The sequence below is a fragment of the Plectropomus leopardus genome, chromosome 7, assembly GCF_008729295.1.
Source record: "Plectropomus leopardus isolate mb chromosome 7, YSFRI_Pleo_2.0, whole genome shotgun sequence".
Lineage (NCBI taxonomy): Eukaryota > Metazoa > Chordata > Actinopteri > Perciformes > Serranidae > Plectropomus > Plectropomus leopardus.
The window spans coordinates 27,345,473-27,365,092 of NC_056469.1; the positions used below are offsets into that span (position 1 = coordinate 27,345,473).

Consider the following 19,620-nt stretch of genomic DNA (forward strand, 5'->3'; position numbering starts at 1 on the left):
GTTACATACATACATGCACACAAACACACACACACACATATATACACACTCACACACATATATATACTGTTGCTGATAAAGTTGGAATATTTTTTTTTCCTGTCCATGAAATGATCATGACAATGTGATTTATTCTTGACAGATAAAGTCTAAGTCTTCTCATAACTTAATTAATCAATCTCTTTCCCAAACATATCACAATAAATGAATCCACAATTAACCTTTACAAACTGTAGAAAACTAAATTATTCTATCTTCATGGCCGACCCTGTATATAACACATTAATGTTTTTTTTATGCCTCCACCGGCCATAGCCGAGGGCGGAGGCATACATTTTTAAAAAAGCGCTATCCTGACTGTCACCCTGTCCCAACAGACCCCGCTCTCCCCTAAGAGATTGTTGGACAATACACATGAACAAAGGGACCAAAACCAAGATTTAGAAAATATGTTTAATCCTTTAAAATCAGACATGAAAACATCACTACCACATAACTGAAACATGGCAGGAGGGACAGGCAGCACATATTGCATGAGAAGGCATTTCCGTGACTCGTATGTACATATACACATTTTATACACAGTAAAAATATAGTAATTGAAGCATCGTAGGACAACCAGCAACGGTGGCTCATGAGCCGTGTGAACATTCATGTAGAAAAAGCGTGGGAGATTAACAACCCAGAATTATCATGGAGCGAATATATCCATCGTATCACAATCTAAACATGAAATATAAAAAGTGAAATTGTCAAATAGTCCCCCTTCATAGGCAACACACGCTATAAAGTTTCAGACATCCTTCTGTCAGTATACAGTATACGTACAATCATCTAAAAAGTACATAATACAACTTTTATCACTTCAGCCTGCAGCACTCAATCATAATAAATATTCTTCGAGCTCAAAGGTGGCAGATTGTGGTTCATATTGCATTAATTCAAATACACTGTAGTGTCTACACGGAGTGCACCGCCCTTTAAGCACCGTAGGATGATGTTTCTCTTGTGCCATGGTGTACTACGTAACTGGTCTGCACCCAGTAATTACACAGTACCACCCATAAAAAAAAAAAAGGACATCAAAATCCAGCAGTCACAAAATATAATCTGGATTTTTTTCTTATAAGAGATTTTTCTTGGAGTGTTTTCTTTGGTGGCTGTTTGACTTGTCAACCAACGAATATGACTTTAAACTGATTTGTTTGAAATAATTTCAGCATAACACCAGAAATAATTCATTTCAAGTACATCATCCCAACTACACGAAGGTAGTGTATAATTATAGTCAATTTAACTTGAATTTCACAGGAATGTGGAGTCTTGAAATGTCTCAGACCACAGAGTAAACTGATTATTTGATAAAGAAACAATACATTTATGTCAGATACAGCTTATCAGACGTGAAATTATTTAACAAAACAACAAAAAAAACCATCCAGTTTAATTATAGATACTTCGAAACACAGGTTGACCCAGTGTTATTACCATGTACAACATTATCAGTCCATGCAGGTATTAAGGGGTGTCTCATTTCATTTTCATGAACTCTATCCTGAAGAATCGCAGGAACTCCCCACTCTTTTCTTTGGTGCCGCAACTTTCTTATACAACAAAAGTTCTCAACTGTGCATTGACAGACGTGAGTAGTTTTCCTTCCTTTCTATATTCACAACTCGCATTTTCCCTTCTCCCCTCTCTGCTGCATAGACCAATGTGCCTACAAAACATAAAGGCCAATTCCTCAAATGAGATGAAGTCTAAGAGCCCAGAAACAAAAAAAATAACATCAAAGAACTGGTGACGACTAAGGCCGACTGGCGCCTCACGTCGCCTGTGTCTCAGTCAAAAAGTTGCACTGAACACACCTCAAAAACTACAGCCAACGGCTCTAACTAGCATGTAAATTCTGTGTCCATGTGAGAGGAAGTAACTCCTTACCAGCAGGCAACAGTGGTCTGTATTCGTCATTAAAAAAAAGGGGGGAAAAAGCAAAAACTAGGATAACAAAGGCTCACCATAGATTTTTAACAATAACTACCAGACACCAAAATGGTGCCTATTCATTATAATGTTGTCGCTCAACAAGCACATACCCCAAAAACGTTCTAGCTTTGGGGTTTACTTGTGCGATTTCCAGCCCGCTGAATATGTGCAGTAGTGTTTCTCGCGGGAGCAGAGTTCTCGCTGCTTGCAGACTTCGCATTGTGATGACATCACAGCTTTTTAAATCGCTGAGGAAGGTTTTACGAATATGCAGTCTGTCCTGTCAACAGTTACAGATGTCTCTTTTATAATGGTAGTCAACAGGGAAGATGCTTTTTGGGCCAGAAGGTGATGTCTTCACTGCAATGCTGCGAGTGTCTTTAATGTTGGTTTGGTGTGTCTGGGCTCTAAGACCTTGAGTTTTGCTACAGTCACTTGGTAATCATTCACATTTCTGTATCAGAAACTTCTCTGGGGGGGGGGGGGGGGCATGCAGCCTATTAGTGCCCTAAACAACATAAGCATAATTGTTATGAACAGCTGAGTAAAAGCTGAATAAGACTACATACAAAAAAAAATATTAGTCATACACACGTTATTAATATTGGTCCAAGAGTGGATGTGGGCGGGGGTCATTTCTGTAACCAGCAGAAATGAATAAGAAGACACAGACATATTTACTGCCTGATGTCGGAAGATTTAAAAGGTTAATCTGAACCACAGTGACTGAGTGATCGACATTACCAAAACGGATTGTACTAGTGTTTGCATTAAAATCTGAAATTCTTCTACGCCCTGGTTGTTGGTCCAGACATACAAATGGCAGTTTGATGACTTCAGCTGTAGTGATAAGGCAGGTTTTTTTTTTTGTGTAACACTAACCTGTAAAAAAACAATGTCAGTTATACGTCACATGTTAGTGAAGGGACAAACGTGTAAAGGCACAGACATGACAGACGAATGACAGCTGCTGGAAATTATTACTCTTCTACTAGCGTAATACCATGATTTCATTTAACAGCGTCTACTAGCCAGCAATGCAGTCGACAGCTCTTCTCTCTGTGTTCGTTCAGAGCACATACGGTCACATCAGAGGGGGAGATTTTCAGGGTTTTACAAACGTGGTCTGCCATGTTAATAAGACACGTTCTATATAAGAAAAACACTGTAATGTACATTCAGCGGTGGAAAAAGATTGAGTTGCAGCACCGCCGTGGCTTCCAGCAGAATAACTTATGACAAAAAATGTGAAATAAAATGACCATATCGGTCTGTTTCAGCCCATCCCTCCAATTTCAAACAAATACTTTACATCCACAATCTGTAAAAAGAAATGCATACATAACTGCAGAGTCAACAGCAGCAGGTGTTGATTTGAACAAGGACTGCTGATAGCTCAGAGTGCCCCCAATCATGAGGAGTGTCAAGGGGGGAGATGGATGTGCGGGACACTAGAGTGTGAATCGCAGAGGTGTGAGCCCGCTTCACATGAACACAAATGCAGGCCACGCCCTTTATGTGCTCTTAAGTGTGTGCGTGTGTGTGTGTTCTTGCTGAAATGCTGTCATCTCACAATCGCTTCATGCTGCGAAAAGTTGACACGATGACTGACTCTTCGTGGATAGTTTGACTGCTTTCACCATCCACTGGTGACTTGGGGCACGAGCTTTTAGCAATATACAACTAATTCTTATGTTTGTTATGTCATCGAAGTATCCTTCATGTTTTGAAAGTGAAGAGAAATCTCTGTTTAGTTAATGTATTGCTGCCAGAAGCTGCAAAGTCAGGGTTATGAGCTTTTTTCCCGGGTGTATACCAAAGACAACTGGGCTGTCTAAAGCCTACCGCACACCCTCCGTCTTCGAGATCTTCCCACCGCTTCTTTCTCCGCTGTCACAGCCTCCACTGCACCTCGCCGCTTCATCCGGCGATCCCTGTATATACTGTATGGCTGAGAAAACAACTGAGGTGCAACGGAGGGTCCAGGTTGGATGGGTGACTCTCAGTCTCTTTTTCGTTACTTCCGCCCACCTCGTCTTCACGTCAGTTTGTTTTTACTGTGAAGATGAAACTGATGTCAATACCAAGATTTGTACAACTAATACTGGGAACTGCAACAGTAAAATTTAGAAGTAAACTTCAGTTATGGATGTATGATTTCATCGTTTGGACTTACAAAGCAGATGTTGGTCTCAGGGATGATGTCTGAGAGTGAAATTACATCTTCGTTTCCAGACAGGTTACCCAAATTGTCGACAGCGCCTTCTGCCCCCAAACTGGAACAGAGAATTGATTACTTTTGTTGATCATTTTAATTCAGTGGTAAATACAGTACAGTACTAAAATTCATCTGAACATTGCAACAAAGTCACTTAATATATTTCCGCTGTAGTCCTCAGGTCTCATTACAGAAACTCCCTGAGACTGAAATCCTTTCTGATCTTAGTTTAGAATGACATTTAGGATTTTTTTTATCACAGAAAGATGTTTCCTAAGTAAAAATGTATGTTATCTTAGGCCATGTTCAGACGAGAGTGGCCCCACTAAAAACAAAAAAGGCTTTCTTTTCCGTTTTTAAAGAAATCTGCTTTCACATGATAACACTGTGAGAACAAAGTGTTTCATAGACCGACAGAAAATGTTAAAAAAAAAATAAATTTGAAATTCTGCCTTTTTTTGTCTTCAGAAGATTTTTTCCCACCGCAGCATTAATACTACAAAATGACTAAGACAAGCAAGAAGGAATTAACATCTATTTCTCAGTCTAGTAAGGATGAAATTTTATAACCTATCACTGCCTTCTGTACCTGTGATGGTCAAGGTCTGTGTTTGCTGATTTATGCACTTCCACCCCAACAGACCTGCAGAGAAAAGTCAGATTAAAGTAAATTAAAACAGAATGAGAAGCAAGGTGAAAGAATAAAGGTCATGCAGTATTATCTCGGTGATGCTTTACCGTAGTGGAGGAGAGGTGGAGGCGACTCCTGTGCTGCCTAGTGATGAGGTGGACAGGTTGGCCTCGTAGTCAGCAGGGTTTTCTCCCAGCGGAGGGGTCCTCGGAACAAGATCTGGTCTGCCCGACTGCACGCCTGAGAACAAAGTATAAAGAAAACGAATTTCAACAAAAGATCTTCTTTATGTCTATTTAATGTTCTTTATGTGTGACGTCTCAGTTCTTACCAGCGTCAGCCTCTGAATCTGTGCTTTTAAAGTGGCTGTGGTAGACTAGTCTGGAATCGACGGCTGACTGTCCCGTCGCGTGGGAGAGCGGGGTGGGAGCTCCCAGGGTGGGGGCCCTCCTGAGACCTCCCTGACCTCCTCCACGACTCTTCTTAGATGGGGATGGTTTAACTGCAGAAGATGGAGAAAATAAAAGTGCAAATGATCAATACAGCTACACCTAAAGCTTTCACCCCCAAGATTTTGATGGTGTCAATTCACCAGGCTATAAAGGAATGCTTAAACCACAAAATGATTATGGATCATTTACTCACTCCACGTTACGCTGAATTTGTCAAGAAATTTTTTACATGTCTCAAAATGAATGAAGAATCCAAAAAATAGAGAAAATTCTTGATGAACTGAAGTGAAGGGGAGGCTGTGTTTAGCAACAGCAAAACTACACCACAACATCTGTTTAATTCAAGTCTCACTTATCCAGTTTTATACTCAGTACTTCACAAACACATGCATTTTCACTAAAATCTTACTATTTAAAACACTTCTGTATAAAGAGGAGCTTTGCTCAATAGAATGTGTGAGCGGAGTTCATACACACGTACTTGACCAGGCGCACTACGTGTATGCAGAGGTGTTTTAAATCATCCAGTTTTAGCAAAAACGTATGTGTTTGAGAAATACTGAGTATACCACTGGATAAATGAGATTGGGATTATGCTGTGTCAAAAACGGGCGCCTTTGACTTTAATTCATTAAGAATTTTCTCAGTTTTCAGATTTCCCATTCACTGTGGAGGAATGTGAGAAAAACGAAAAGTTTTCTTCACAAATGCAACGTAACACTGTAACTGATACACGAATGATCACTTATTAGGTTAAGTCTTCTTTAATTTCAGTACAATTAAAATACAGACATGCATACGTACGAGGAATTTTCTTGAACACTGTGCTGCACATGAATTGCTGGAAACGATCTGCATAGAAGCCGGGTCTGTGAACTGAAACGGTGTCCTGAAGTAGTAAAAGAGAAAAAGAACCATTAGATACTCAATTCTTCATGCAATCGACGCTCTCCCACAAATAGCAGCACCTACTACTTTTTGTTAACGATTGTCATTTATTCTGCAATTTACTTTAATTTACCAAGTAAACTTGTGGAAAATCTCTAATATATTTAAGCCCCAGTTGATGTCTTTAAAAGTCTTGTTGTGTTCAAAATTGTTGCCAGTTAATGTCACACACAAAAAAAAAACAAAAAAAAACAGTCGACTAACTGACTAACCAGTTGTTAATTACAATTTATAGCCATGAGTGATTGACCTGCTCAGTTTCACTGCCTAATGCTACTTTGTGTAGCTTAAAAGAGCATTAGTGTGTGGGCCCTTACCCCATCATGGACCAACGCCTTCCAGGAGTGCTCCAACTTCTTAATAAACCTAAATAATAAGACATAAAACTATTAACTGGAGGTTATATGAATGGGTTATGTAGCTGGAAAGCATGCTCATGAATTAAGAACATTGTTTTAGGAGCATCTGATTTGGGTGATCTGACAAACCTGTAGGACTGGAGAATGTCAATGATGCCGATGTAAATCAGCAACCGCTCTCCTTTAGAATTACGAGACGGGATACCGCCCATGCTGGAGGGAAAAGGCCAGAGGATCAGCAGCAGATAATTACATGTGCAAGTCATCAATTACACTACAAACAAACTCTGGTTCAATTTCAGCGATGAGACTCACTGATCTTCCGAATCCAAAGCCCCCTTCCCTCGAGCCTCGCCCTGAATGGACTCCATGGCTGTACAGTACAGACTTTTTTGAGCTTGTGGCCGGCGCTGATCTGGGGTCACTGCTCCCTCCGACCCCCCACTGTCTCCCGAGTTGCCCCCACTGCGCTCCCGCTCTCGACTGGCCTGGTCCATGTTGTGGATGCCCATCAACAGACTGTAGTCCATGATCTTAAAACTCTGTAAGAGCTGTTTGAAACATAAAAATACAAGAAATGAAATGATATGATAATCATCAAGAGCAAGCCCTCGTGTCCTAAATTTTAGTTTTTCAGTTTCATAAACAATATCACAGACTGAACACAACATTATTATTATTATTTATAATATTTTTTATGATTGATAGATGACCTAAAGGTGTAGGCACAAGAGGGATTTGAAGGAACTGTAGAAAAATACAACAAACCTTTACATTCAAAATATTCACAATATTTTGCATGACACTGCCTAAATCTGGGTACCAAATACCAATTCATTAGCCTTTTTTTTTTTTTAGATAAAATTGACATTGACCCACATGGAACTTCTACCACTGCCAATATCAACACTCACAGTAGGCTTGGACGGCATCACAGTATTCCGGTATACCAGGGTATTTAGAAATCCCGAAGGTATGTCTTTCAATACTGTCATAAACACAAGCGCTGCTCTTTCTTTTTAATTCACTGTATGTGGTGCACAGCATGCTCCACCAAAGCACAGTCTCAGGTCTCTACTGGTGAAACAGGCAGCTGACCTGAAAGACGCAGCAACACCTAGTGGTGGAGGGATGAGCTACAGAACTATAAAGAGCCGCCAGCCAGCAACAGCACAGCAAGACCGTGGTAATAACGGCATGTTTTTTTACATCTAACATGGTGAATTAATGATTTATTCAAACCAAACCAGAGCCGGATACTTTTGTAACAGTGGACTTAATTACTAGATTACTAGCAAGAGTAACCAAGATTGTTTGGGTGTGTTTTATTTGTTTCTGTCAAGATTTAATGAAGTGTGTTTTATGAAGAGTTAATGAGGCAATTGAGCCTCATCAGTCTTCTGACTGAAAGAAAGTTGAATTCAATAAAGAAAAGAGGTGTGAGAATACTACTTGTCTTAACATTTTGTGGGTTTCTATTATCTTTGTATTCGTCTGAAAGCTGAAATAAAGTAGCGCACTCGCCGTCAGGGGTGTGTATTAGTGCCACACACTTGCCGTCATATACCATTTAACACAGTGAAATTTCAGGAAGGTATGAAGGTATAAAATATTAAATACCGCAAAAGCCTAGCTTATACAACAAATTAGGGTGAGATACACACAAGCAACACCAGCAGCAAGTCGCTTACACAATGGTAGGGACAGGAGGAAAATAATAAATCAGCAGAGTGCTCATGATAATTGAGATACCAGAGAAGATAATAAATGATAATAAATGACTGGTGAGATGTTGATTTATTCCTCTGTAATGTTAACTTAAGTGGGCCGTAGAAGCAGAATAGCAGTGACCACAAAGCAACCACAAAGTCAGATTAGCCACTAATGGAAAGAGAGCGCAGCCTCTGTTATATAACTTGTTTAGCTTTCCCAAATACGAAAACCAACATTATACACAAAATAATGACATCCTGCAATTTAAAAGGCATCATCCCTAAAAGTAAACAAAGTATTAGTTTGCAGTGTCATGCAAGCTTGAGTCATCTCTGCAACACTAGACTGTCAGTGATGCCAGCAGTAAAGGAGCTCAACTCAAAGTGACAAACAACTCTGTCTAACAACACTGACTAATCAACTTGGAAGATACTGAAAATTATAGATGTCTCTGTAAAAAAAACAGCAAATTTAACAGCAAAGAACCATTGTTTTGTTTCCAAGGAGCTTATCGCACCCGCAGCTTAGTCTGTCAAGCTGTTTGTGGAATATCAGAAATGTGCGAGTTTTCATTACATTTGTTTCTACACCAAGGAATAAAAAATGCCCCATGTTATTAGTGAAAATAAAATGCATTTCGTGTTTTGATGATTAATAAAAACCAAACAAGGACCTCAAATATCAGATTTATACATTAACTTTGGATCCAAAATGGCTTATATATTTCTCCATATTACTTTGTGAAATGATAGAAGTCTTGAGGCCCTATCTTAGGCTGCTTTCACACCTGCAGTTTGGTTCACTTGGGTCAGACTGAGGGGAGGGAGGGATGATAATGAAGCGACATTGTTGCATTTTAGTTCTGGTTCGGTTCCTTTTCACACAGACTTTTTACAAATGAACCAAGAAGAGTAAACATGAGGTTCTCTCAACTGACTGGAAACTCGTGGACAGTTTTGATGTTTATCATCCTGCATTATCAGGGCCCATGTGAGGAAATCAAATTCAGGAAACTGACAGAAGTTTATGAAGCAGCCCTTTAACGGTGTCACTAAGAGCTCATAGAGAAATAACTGGCTATTGTGGTCGACTATTATTAGACTACAAATCGATCGCGTGATATCAGGGCTGCTGATGTGGGTGCCCTCAGCATATTGCTTCATTGTTACGCTCACACATAACAGAGGAAAAATCACAAAACTTTATAATCTCTGCATGTATGTTCCACTACAGAACAACTATATAACAGGCATTTTTCAGCAGCAGCTGGAGGCTCTACAGCTGCAGCAGTATCTGCTGCAAGGTCATTAATTAGGTCATTATATGACAGCTTCTGAGCGAGTTCTGCATTAATACTGATGACAGCCAGACCATTTAGACATTCTTGCAAAATTGTTAAATGCAGGTATGATTTAATAAGTTTTGAAAAACTTTACTCAGCAGAGGCAACTGACTGTGTTACTAACTGTTATAATACTGTGAAAGTGTGCTTGTGCTGCTGATGCACGTCAGGATCAATTATGAGATTGATCCTGATTTCTTTTTTCATAATCATTCATCTTTTCATCATACTTATTTCTGTGTTTTATTTTGCCAGTGTGGGGAGGGGAGGGTTAGAAAAATGGTTTACTTTCTTTCTGGTGTATTAATACTTGCAAAATCTGAAAAACACATGGGCACATATGGATTGGATGTGGCTATGTATATTTAATTTATTACAATACTCTGTACAAAACTAAATAAATCTATTATGAGATTGCCAACAGATTTTATGATCAGCAACAACACATGTCCAAAAGAATAGCAAGACAATTATTACAGGAAAATGACCTAAGTATAAGCAAAAAAAGGAAAAGAAAAAAACAAAAAAGAAGAAAATGACTCGCAAAAGTGCAGATTACGTGCCTTTTAACCAACCAAAAGTGGTTGGACACGCCCTAAATGCACTTGCACCACACACTCTACGCCACGGGCTACAGAACATTTAAAAAGGGCCCTTACTGTTCAGAAAGTCAGATTCTGTGCATCCATTTGAAAGAAAATAAAGTATCTGTTATGTGAGGGCACAATGATAATGTATTCAGCTGGTGTATAATCAAAGCTTGTTAAGGATTTTTAATAGACTTGCCTCTTGTAACAATGCACATACATTTGTCCTGTAATCTCATGTGGGCTAAGAGGCTTGAATGCACGACACATGAATTAAAATGAATCAAGTCAATGAAAAACAAGTGTCTCTGTGACTCACCAAGCAGTCCCTCTGAATAGTCTTGCACAAGGCATTGTAGTTGTCCGCTTCCAGCAGCAGACCATCCGGCAAGTCCTGGATAAAGTCCAGATCTTTGTAAGTGGGAACAGCCTTTTCTCTCTCTTTAGGAGAAGCTCGTCTCTTATAGGTGGAGCCCTTCAGGTCATATTTGAGGTGCATGGGGATGATCCGAGGCAGGAGATTGTTCATGACTACAATACGGATATTCTTGCCCCCCGCCTGAACGCAATACAGTCCGTAGAACTTGGGCAGCAAGGTGCGCTTGTTTTGGTTTATGTTCTGGACAAGAGGAGGAATACAGAGAAGAGATATGACACACTTTAATAAGAAAGAAATTATGAGACTCCCACTCATTTAGGCCTCCTACTCTCATCATAATTATAGTTGATGCAATAATAATCACTCGTATTCAGCACGCTCACACTTTCTGTTGTATTCATTCATCAGACTCACCATGAAGTATCCAGGTAACAGTTTCTGAAGGAACTCTGCCTCTTTGTGCTGAACGGTCTTGATGATGAACTCGTCATCACTGGACACATAGAAGAGGGATCCGCTGGCCCCGGGGTTAGACAGCTCGATCAGTGGCTCGTTACACAGAGAATACTTCAAGACAAAGAGGAGTCTGCATTAGTGTCCAGCTTAAAAAAATTGGGATGAGGGTCCCTACAGCTTACAGCAAGTGAAATTTAAGACTTTTAAAGGCTTTTTTAATGCCACTCAAAATGAAATTTAAGACTAATTTCCCTATAACCAAAATTGGGGTGGAAAAAAAAGACCAGGCACCAATTGCTTAGGGTTAGGGAGATTTTTTTAAGTTACCTGTTATTTTGAGATTTAATAATGCAATGTTAGAAAAATAATTGCACCTCTTATGTCTTAACACTTTTAAGACTTATGAAAATATATTTAAGATACTTAAGGACCGATTAAGGCCTCATTTTTAGATTGATTAATTGAACGTCTTTTAAAACTTTTTAAGGAATCACAGAGACCCTCAAGAACTCTAATTTAACCAAACCTGTCTTCCTAACCAAATGAAATGCAGCATTTCGCGCAGGACACAAAGTACGACCTTTTTAAGAGCTTAACACCTGAAAGACAATGAACATATATTATCAAAAAAGTGTGCGATTTACCAACAGAAGTGGGTAATATTTGGCATTTCTGGACAGTTTTCTTGGCGATTTTGTGTTTCTGCCTTGATTCCCATCATGACGAGTTTAAGAAAGGGAATTATTAAATTATTTAACAAGAAAAAAATAATAACGAATTATTTTGAGATTTTACAATGTAACACCAGAAAACAACATTTCATGAAATCTTACTTGCCATGTCCGAGAATTTTTTACTCCATTTAATACCAAGTAAGGCCTTATTTTTAGATTAATGAATTCAGTGCCTTTTAAGACTTTTTAAGGATCAACAGGATCCCTGAAAACAACTAAATTAAACTATTTAAAAAAAGGAAATAAAGGAACAGTGACTAAATTCATAACAAGAGCAGTTTCTGTAAACATGGTAGAGTACTGACCAGGTAGTCATCTGGCCGAATGCCAAAGAGTTCTCTGAAGTAACGAAAGGCAATAGGAGCGTAGGTCTTAAAGCGAAAGTCACTGTAGTGATGAGCAGGAGTCAGGTTACTGCCTTCACTGAAAACACATAAGAGAGACAGAAGCCAATAAGCAACATGAAATTAAAAAAAAAAACAATGTCTAAATGTTTTTTCAACCAAGACTTCTGTTATAAACCTGGGGAAGAAGATGCTTTCGACCACCACAAAGTCCTGCATGAGAACATCCCTCTCCGCCTTTTGGCTTAAGCTGCCGACTGTGTGGGTGATGCCCAACTGGATGGCACCTTTTAGGGCGGATGACGTGGTCTAGAGGGGTCAGAGAGGAAAAAATAGTAAGCATGGGAACAATATTTCACCCCTGTGACTTCTGCTGTTTCACTCACTATTCTTGAGACGTCTAGCAAGAGGAATTCCCTAAACTAATTTTAGAATACACAAACTCCAAACGCCTTTTCCACTTTTCACCTCGGCTGCTGAGTGTTGTGGGTGTCAAAAAAACAACAACACTGGTGTCACCAACCCCCAGCCCGTTCTAACCTTTTTATAGGTGGTCTCTCCTGTGGTGGTCTCAACCCCCCGGTGTCCGATGGTCTTCTTCATGCTCTGGGTTGTGCCAGAAGAGCCAGGCATCTGAGGAGGGGGCGGAGGGACAAACATTTTAAATATGGTGTAGTGAGCGTGTTTATGCTTGTGAAAAAAAGTCATGGAGCTTCACATCGCAACTTTAATTGCTGAAATGAAACAAGTGGACATTAACTAGGTAAATAACATGTTAATAAATGTTTCTTTCAGTGGGATCCTGTTGGTAAATAATTGATAGCAGCTGGGATTGTTCTGCAGTACTAAGTCAACACATGAATGTAGCTGGACATGAATGTGGACGGAAATTGGAGCGAGTGAATGAGATTGTATAGACATAATCGAGATTGTGATTTTTATATATTTTTTTAAATCTTGTAGCCCTATACAAGATCTCTTCTTTCAGGGAGTTCTGGTCACAGAGAGGTTACAGTAATAACATTGTGGCATAACTGGTTTGTTTACAGGCTCTAGTACAGGCAGTACACAAACTCTCCAACAATACAAGAAACCATTGACCACAAGACACTTGAATTCTCTCAACCGTTTCCTTTCTCGCCTCAGGGTTGACTGGATCAACATTTACTTTGCCGGGGCTTTACATAATACTGAGGTATCTTTGATCAATTCAGTATCAATTCATATCTGACATCCTTACCTCTGAAGGGGCCATTTTCCGGATGCTGCTGGTCCCTAAAGACAGAAAAAAAAAGGTTAAATTGAGATTTACAAAAATTGGAAAACACTGACACTTGAAAAATAAAGCTAAAGCCTTAGCAGGACAGTACGCCTAAAAAATTAAAAAATGCATATTTTTCCTTTTACCTGTAGTGCTATGTATCAGTCTAAATTGGTTTGGTGCGAGTTACCAAGTTTTGGAGATATTGGTCGTAGAGAAGTCTGCTTTGTCTTCAATATAATAAAACTAGATGGCAGTCGGCTCAAAGTGACAAATACATACATTTGAAAAACTCTAGGTCTGTGTGAATGCTTGAATGAGAGGCAGGTGGCACCTTGTAAAAATGTGTCGGTGAACGGGTGAAAGTGACAAGTGGTGAAAAAGTGCTTTAAGAGGTCTAAAGACTAGAAAGGAGCTGTGCAAGTCCACATACCATTTACCATGCATCTCAACAGGGGAAATCTCCTACCAGTGTCCAAAATTAACTTTTTGACTCACCAGCCAAGGGTACTGGTAGATGAAAAAAATCAACCAGCCAAGCATACTGTCTACGGGCCATAATAACTGTAGCAGCTAGTAACAGTTAGGTTTATTTCAAATATGCATTTTTTTTACTGTCAAAAAAATGTGTTAATAATGACAGTATTTAATTATTTAAAAATGATAAAGGTAAACAACTTAAAAATGATCACACAGGTACTTTGGGACGTGTTAAACAAGAATATTAAGGGGTTTGCTGATAACAACTTGATTTGACTGGAATTGAATTTTTAAAATAAAATAAAAAAAGTAGAGCTGAATGGGTTGATTGTTGCATCTAATAAATAAAATGCTCTCCCCTTTTAAACAACTTTCATGGCCATTCAAGTATAGATTACTGAGTGTACGAGGTAGCATAAAGTCCCTGTTGCAGTGAGTGTCAAACTTCTTTGTCTCCGACACAGACAGACAGACAGCAGAGGACAGAAGCAGTGCAGCCATATATTACACTAAAATGCCGTAGAGACTCTCAGCATTGTTTTTTTAATCACGTAACTATTTTGGTACAAACATTTCCCCGCCAGTGTGGGCGGACAGCCTCCTGAGATTTACTCGCCAATCAGTCAATCTACCCACATTTAGTGTTTGGCAGGTGTTGTTTTCGGACTCTGTCTCCAACTCAGCAACTCACACCAAAACAATCTAGACTGATAAATAGCACAGGCGTATTTTTTATTTTGGGGTAAACTGTTCTTTTAGCCCTTTGACACCTGGCTCAACATGAATTTCTTGTGTTACATATGAACACCTTTAACAGGCATTTAAAGGCTTTGAAACCTGGCAAATTGGTTTGATTTCTTTAGAAAACATGGCCAAAAAGGCATCAAGCAACAAAAGATGTCCCCCACATTGCAGGAAATTAGGTAAAGTTGACAAGAAAATTAGTAACAAATAAATTTTAAAAAGAGAGAGGGAGAGAGAGATGGAGAAAAAATGTAAGGAAAAAAAAATTAAATAGATTCACAATTACATTTTTATCACTTTTTTTCAAACCATTTCCTTGTTTTTTTTCTGTTTTGTTTTGTTTACATGTTTTTCTCACATGTTTAATTCCTTTCTCATTTGGGGTCATTTATTGTGGAGTTGCTCACTGCCTTCATACCATGCCTTTGAAAGGCATTAAGCCAACTTGCTCAGGTTTCAAGGGATAAGGAGACTGCCAGTTTCCGTCTTCAGACTGAAACCCATGTAAATATCAACCCATGCATGAGTGTAAATTTGATGCATAACATAATTTCAAAAGACTTTGAGTTGGCAGCTTTTAACACGGAAGAATTTATTAACAACTGTTTAAGAACCCCTTTGCTGGTTAATTAGCAGGGATATTTCCAGCACTGGCTGATGACTATGAGGCCAATGACGAGCCCAGACCTAAATGTGGCCACAGTAACTAACTGCTGCCCTCGATACACCGACTCTATGTGAACTGGAACTACTTCTCCCCTGAGCTGGCTGCTCCAGATTCATCCGGTCCCTGAAGATGTGTGTGTACAGTCATAACCTCCTTTCAAAAAACACTACAATTTCTTCTTTTTCTATTAGCCTACTTTGTGTCTCACAATCACTTTACTAATATTCCTATATGCTAACATACTATCTTGTGAGGTAAATGTTAGAGTCATCGTCAAGCAAAGACCCCTGGGTGTGTGTAAAATTTTCTGGCTTGATAACCAAAGATAAGAAGTGAAATTGTAATACATGACCCAGACACATGGATCTATCCTCCTGGGTACGCATGATAACAAGCACAGCACACAGGAGTTTCGTAAGAAAGGCACACAGTTTAAAGAAAAGAAACACTCAACATGATTTCCTATGCCCTTACATAAACTTGCTGTTTAAGCCTACTATCTCGCCCACTTCGCAAGCACCTCTAGCCTGTAACCAATGGCAACATGTACTTCAATGCTGCAATGGCACAGGTCAATATATACAAAAGGATGCAGGGAAGATTATACACCTGTAGTAACAATCTTGAGTGTGAAAATGAATCCACGCCCAGCACGTTCAGTCCAGAAGATGCACAGCAAGTGGACACTTCAACCCGAGAAAGGTGGGAGTGTTAATAAAAGAGCAGACTCACTGAATGCCATGCATCTCTTCTCAGTTAACAGGGACACACGGCAATCCTCTGGGAAACAATGAGCATCGTTCTGCCCACATTCCCTCTCATTATGTAAAACAACACACTATATTATCACTACTCATGCAGTTTCTGCTCCCGCACACAGAAACACTCACGCACACCCATGCGAGTACCTCGCTGAAATGCTCTCCTCCAGAACTGAGTCCTAATATCTGTGGAGCAGGACATGGTCAGCCTAAATGGCTTAATCTATTAAATGAGTAACACTGAACATATTTACTGACTGTATAAGTACAAGAAAATGCTGAAATGGACAGCTAAAACAATCAGTCACCTAATTGATTAGCAAAAAAGAGGAACATTTTTTGGCTCCAGCTTTTTAAATTTGAGATTTCACATATGATAATAAACAATATTATTGGGTTTTGGACGGATTGTTGAGTAGAAAATTATTTCCACTATTTTGTGCTATCTTACAGACCAAACAGTTTGTCAACTACTTCTATAATAGACAATCATTTTTCTTACTTTTCAGGTAAAAATGTGGAACTTTTTCTGACTCCAGCTTTTTAAAATGAAGATTTTAATGCTTTTAATTTTTCATATATGATAGTAAACAATATTTGGGGGTTTTGGGCTGATGGTTGGATAAAACAACACTGCACTAGAAAATTATAATGGGAATATTACTATTTTGTCTTATCTTATACATCAAACAGTTCGCCAACTATTTTCATAATAGAAATGTCATTTTTGTCACTTTTCAAGCAAAAATGCTTTTTTCTGGTTACAGCTCATTAAATTTGAGAATTTCCTGCTTTTCTTTTAATATGATTGTACATAATATTTTGGGATTTGGACTGATGGATAAGAAAAACAAAGACGCTGCACTGGAAAAAGATAATGGGTATTTTGCTAATTTGTGCCAAAACAGATTAATTAGCAGATTAATCAATAATGAAAATGATCATCGACCGGAGTCCTTATTATATCACACTACATTTTTTTTCTCCCCCAAGGGTGTATGCAGAAGTAGATAATAACCCGCTGTGCAGCAGATTCAGGCTAGGAATTACCCGACCCGAGTCAACCTAATTACTGAAGAATGACTTTAGCTCGTCAGTGACAGGCCTTACGACAATAGGCAAACCATCTGTTCCTCTCTGTATACTAAACAACTCCCTGCCAGCCTTGTTCACATGTAGCCTGCAGGCTACACAAGGCAATAATATGGGACACGCACGCTCTCCTAACATCATTTCTGCCCATGAAGACTCACTTATACGGGCCAATAAGGGCTGGTATTACGGATACCACATTATGTTACTGTCACTCAACTGTCCGTGAGTGTGTGTGTATTTCACTGAATGCTGTATCTTGTATTTGTACACTCCCAGGCTCTCAGCCATGTGGGAGCCACAAGAGTGCTTTGAAGCCCCTATTTTTATTCACTGATTCAGACTGGGTGCTTACCACGGAAAGAGCAACTCCTCTCTACGCAGGGGAAGTTAATAAGTGACACACAACTAAATGGATTAGCAAGAAGCGATGTCCCCATCATCTGTCCTGTCTGGAAAATGAGACACCTCGAAAGCACTTGGACTGCCCAGCACCCATCTGTATCTGTGTGGGCGCTAAAAAACTGAGAAAGACTAGTTCATGAGCCATTCACCATACATAAATCGAATATAAGAGATTCCAGTAAAACCCTTTATCAGCTGAATTTAATGCATTAATGAATAAAATTCACTATGTTTGGGTTTTTGACTGATGGTCAGATAAAACAACACTGCACTGGAAAATTATAAATAGTTTTTTACTATCCCTAATAATTTTTTTTTTTTGGGTCTTGTTGCCGCTGGTGTTCTTTCTTGGTTGATTTTTGTTTTTGTTTTGTATGGGGTTGCTTTTTTTCTCACTGTATGTGTTGTTGTTGCTGATGTTATGTTTCATGCACAGTATCACCAATCGTTTACGGAAATAAAAAATGTATTTTTAAAAAAGGCCAATTTTATTATTTTGTGGTACCTTATGGACCAAACAGTTTGTCAACTATCGTCATAATATCGTCACTGCTTAAGCAAACATTACATACGTTTTCTGCCTCCAGATTCTTAGATATGTCATGTTAATGCTTTTCTTTTTACATATGAGACAATACAATTATTTGGATTATTTGTTATAAAAGAACAACGCACAGGAAAATTATGAAGGGTATTTTGTTGTATTGTCCTATCTTATTGGCAAAACAGTTTGCTGACTATTTTCATAATAGACAAATCTTTTTTTTTGTCACTTTTCAAGCAAAAATGCGAAACATTTTCAGGTTCCAAATTCAAGATTCAAATAGATAAAGCCTGTTACTACACGAGCATGACAAGCCTTTGTCATTGGCTACAAGAATCAATAAAATCAGTGTTTGTCCTGATAATAAAACACCTCATCAGTGAAACTTTGGAAGGCAACAGTGAATGATAACGGGTTTTGTTGAAGGTAACAAACGAAAAATGGATTTTTTTTGCTACCACCACCCTGTCCGACAGAGGAAAAGGAGGGGTGTAACAGGCGAGAAGGGATAACGGGGTCGTTTCCCATACATGGACAGCAGACACATTTTAAACAGTAACCACTTAACGTGTCACATACATTTACCAATAATTAAAACAAAGAAAAAAAACGATATCTACAAAACCTTATTTCGTCCTCCTGCGTCCAGCTAACTCATTAGCATACAAACACCGAGTAACGGTAACCAAATTGCCGGCTTGATAACTACACAAACCACTTCATCCAGCGTGGTTCAAGGAATTATCTCTTTACATTGTAACAATCACTATAAGCAATAATCGATATAAATATTGATGTCTCGATGACTGAAGCTTCGTATGATTAGCAGCAACTAAACAACAAGCCAGCTAAAAAAGCTAACCGTTTCTTGGTTCATTTGTTGGGCTGAAAAGCCTCGATGCTAACTAGCTAACTGGCTAACCGGGAACGTGAGAAAGCCACAGTCACCGAGTCACGCCGTCACCGTCGCTACAAACATGTTACACACTCCTGTCTGTATGTTAATTTACAGACAATAAATGAGGAATATTTATCAGCTAGATACCTGTCGGGGCTGTTGATCCCGAGTCTGCTGTCCCAGCAGTCGCCATTACGGTTTAACTGTTCTCATCACAGACGGCACCGACAGTTGAGTGCTGATGCTCGTGCCGCAGCAGCGCCACAGCGCCCCCAGCGGACTGAAGGGGAACTGCTTCAGCTGCAAAAATACATACTGTACAAGTTTTTAAGTGTAAAATATTACAAAAAAAACATTTTTTTTCTCAGTTGCATTTAGTACATTATTTATGCTACAGAAGAGAGCTATCAGAATCGACAACCAACAAATTAGTTACAAACTCACATGCTCTCTAATTTGGACTCAAAACAACTTATGGAGTAATATATAATATATAAAATAATATAATATATGGAATAAAACTTAGATGCCTTCACACTGTGTCCAGAATTTGCTCTCCAACCTGTAGTGAGTCAGGATGTACTAAAGGACTCAATCTGTGGAATAGACACACACACAC

At 39.0% G+C, this 19,620-nt stretch overlaps 1 protein-coding gene across 2 annotated transcripts; it reads right to left on the minus strand.

Annotated features, from left to right (window-relative positions):
- Positions 1-439: 439 nt before the first annotated feature.
- On the minus strand, positions 440-19,231 carry LOC121945661 (phosphatidylinositol 4-phosphate 5-kinase type-1 alpha-like). Of its 2 annotated transcripts, XM_042489958.1 has the most exons (17): positions 19,149-19,221; positions 16,210-16,248; positions 13,390-13,424; positions 12,690-12,782; positions 12,328-12,458; positions 12,111-12,228; positions 11,030-11,182; positions 10,556-10,855; positions 6,910-7,145; positions 6,724-6,807; positions 6,553-6,601; positions 6,092-6,176; positions 5,167-5,337; positions 4,943-5,075; positions 4,794-4,847; positions 4,163-4,262; positions 440-4,043 (listed from the first exon to the last, which is right to left on the minus strand). In XM_042489958.1, the coding sequence occupies exons 1-17, from the start codon at positions 19,192-19,194 to the stop codon at positions 4,041-4,043; spliced, it is 1,830 nt and encodes a 609-aa protein (XP_042345892.1). In that variant the 5' UTR covers positions 19,195-19,221; the 3' UTR covers positions 440-4,040. The 2 variants fall into 2 exon arrangements, with proteins under 2 accessions (XP_042345892.1, XP_042345893.1); XM_042489959.1 differs by lacking the exon at positions 16,210-16,248 and having other exon boundaries at positions 19,149-19,231.
- Between the last annotated feature and the right edge of the window lie 389 nt (positions 19,232-19,620).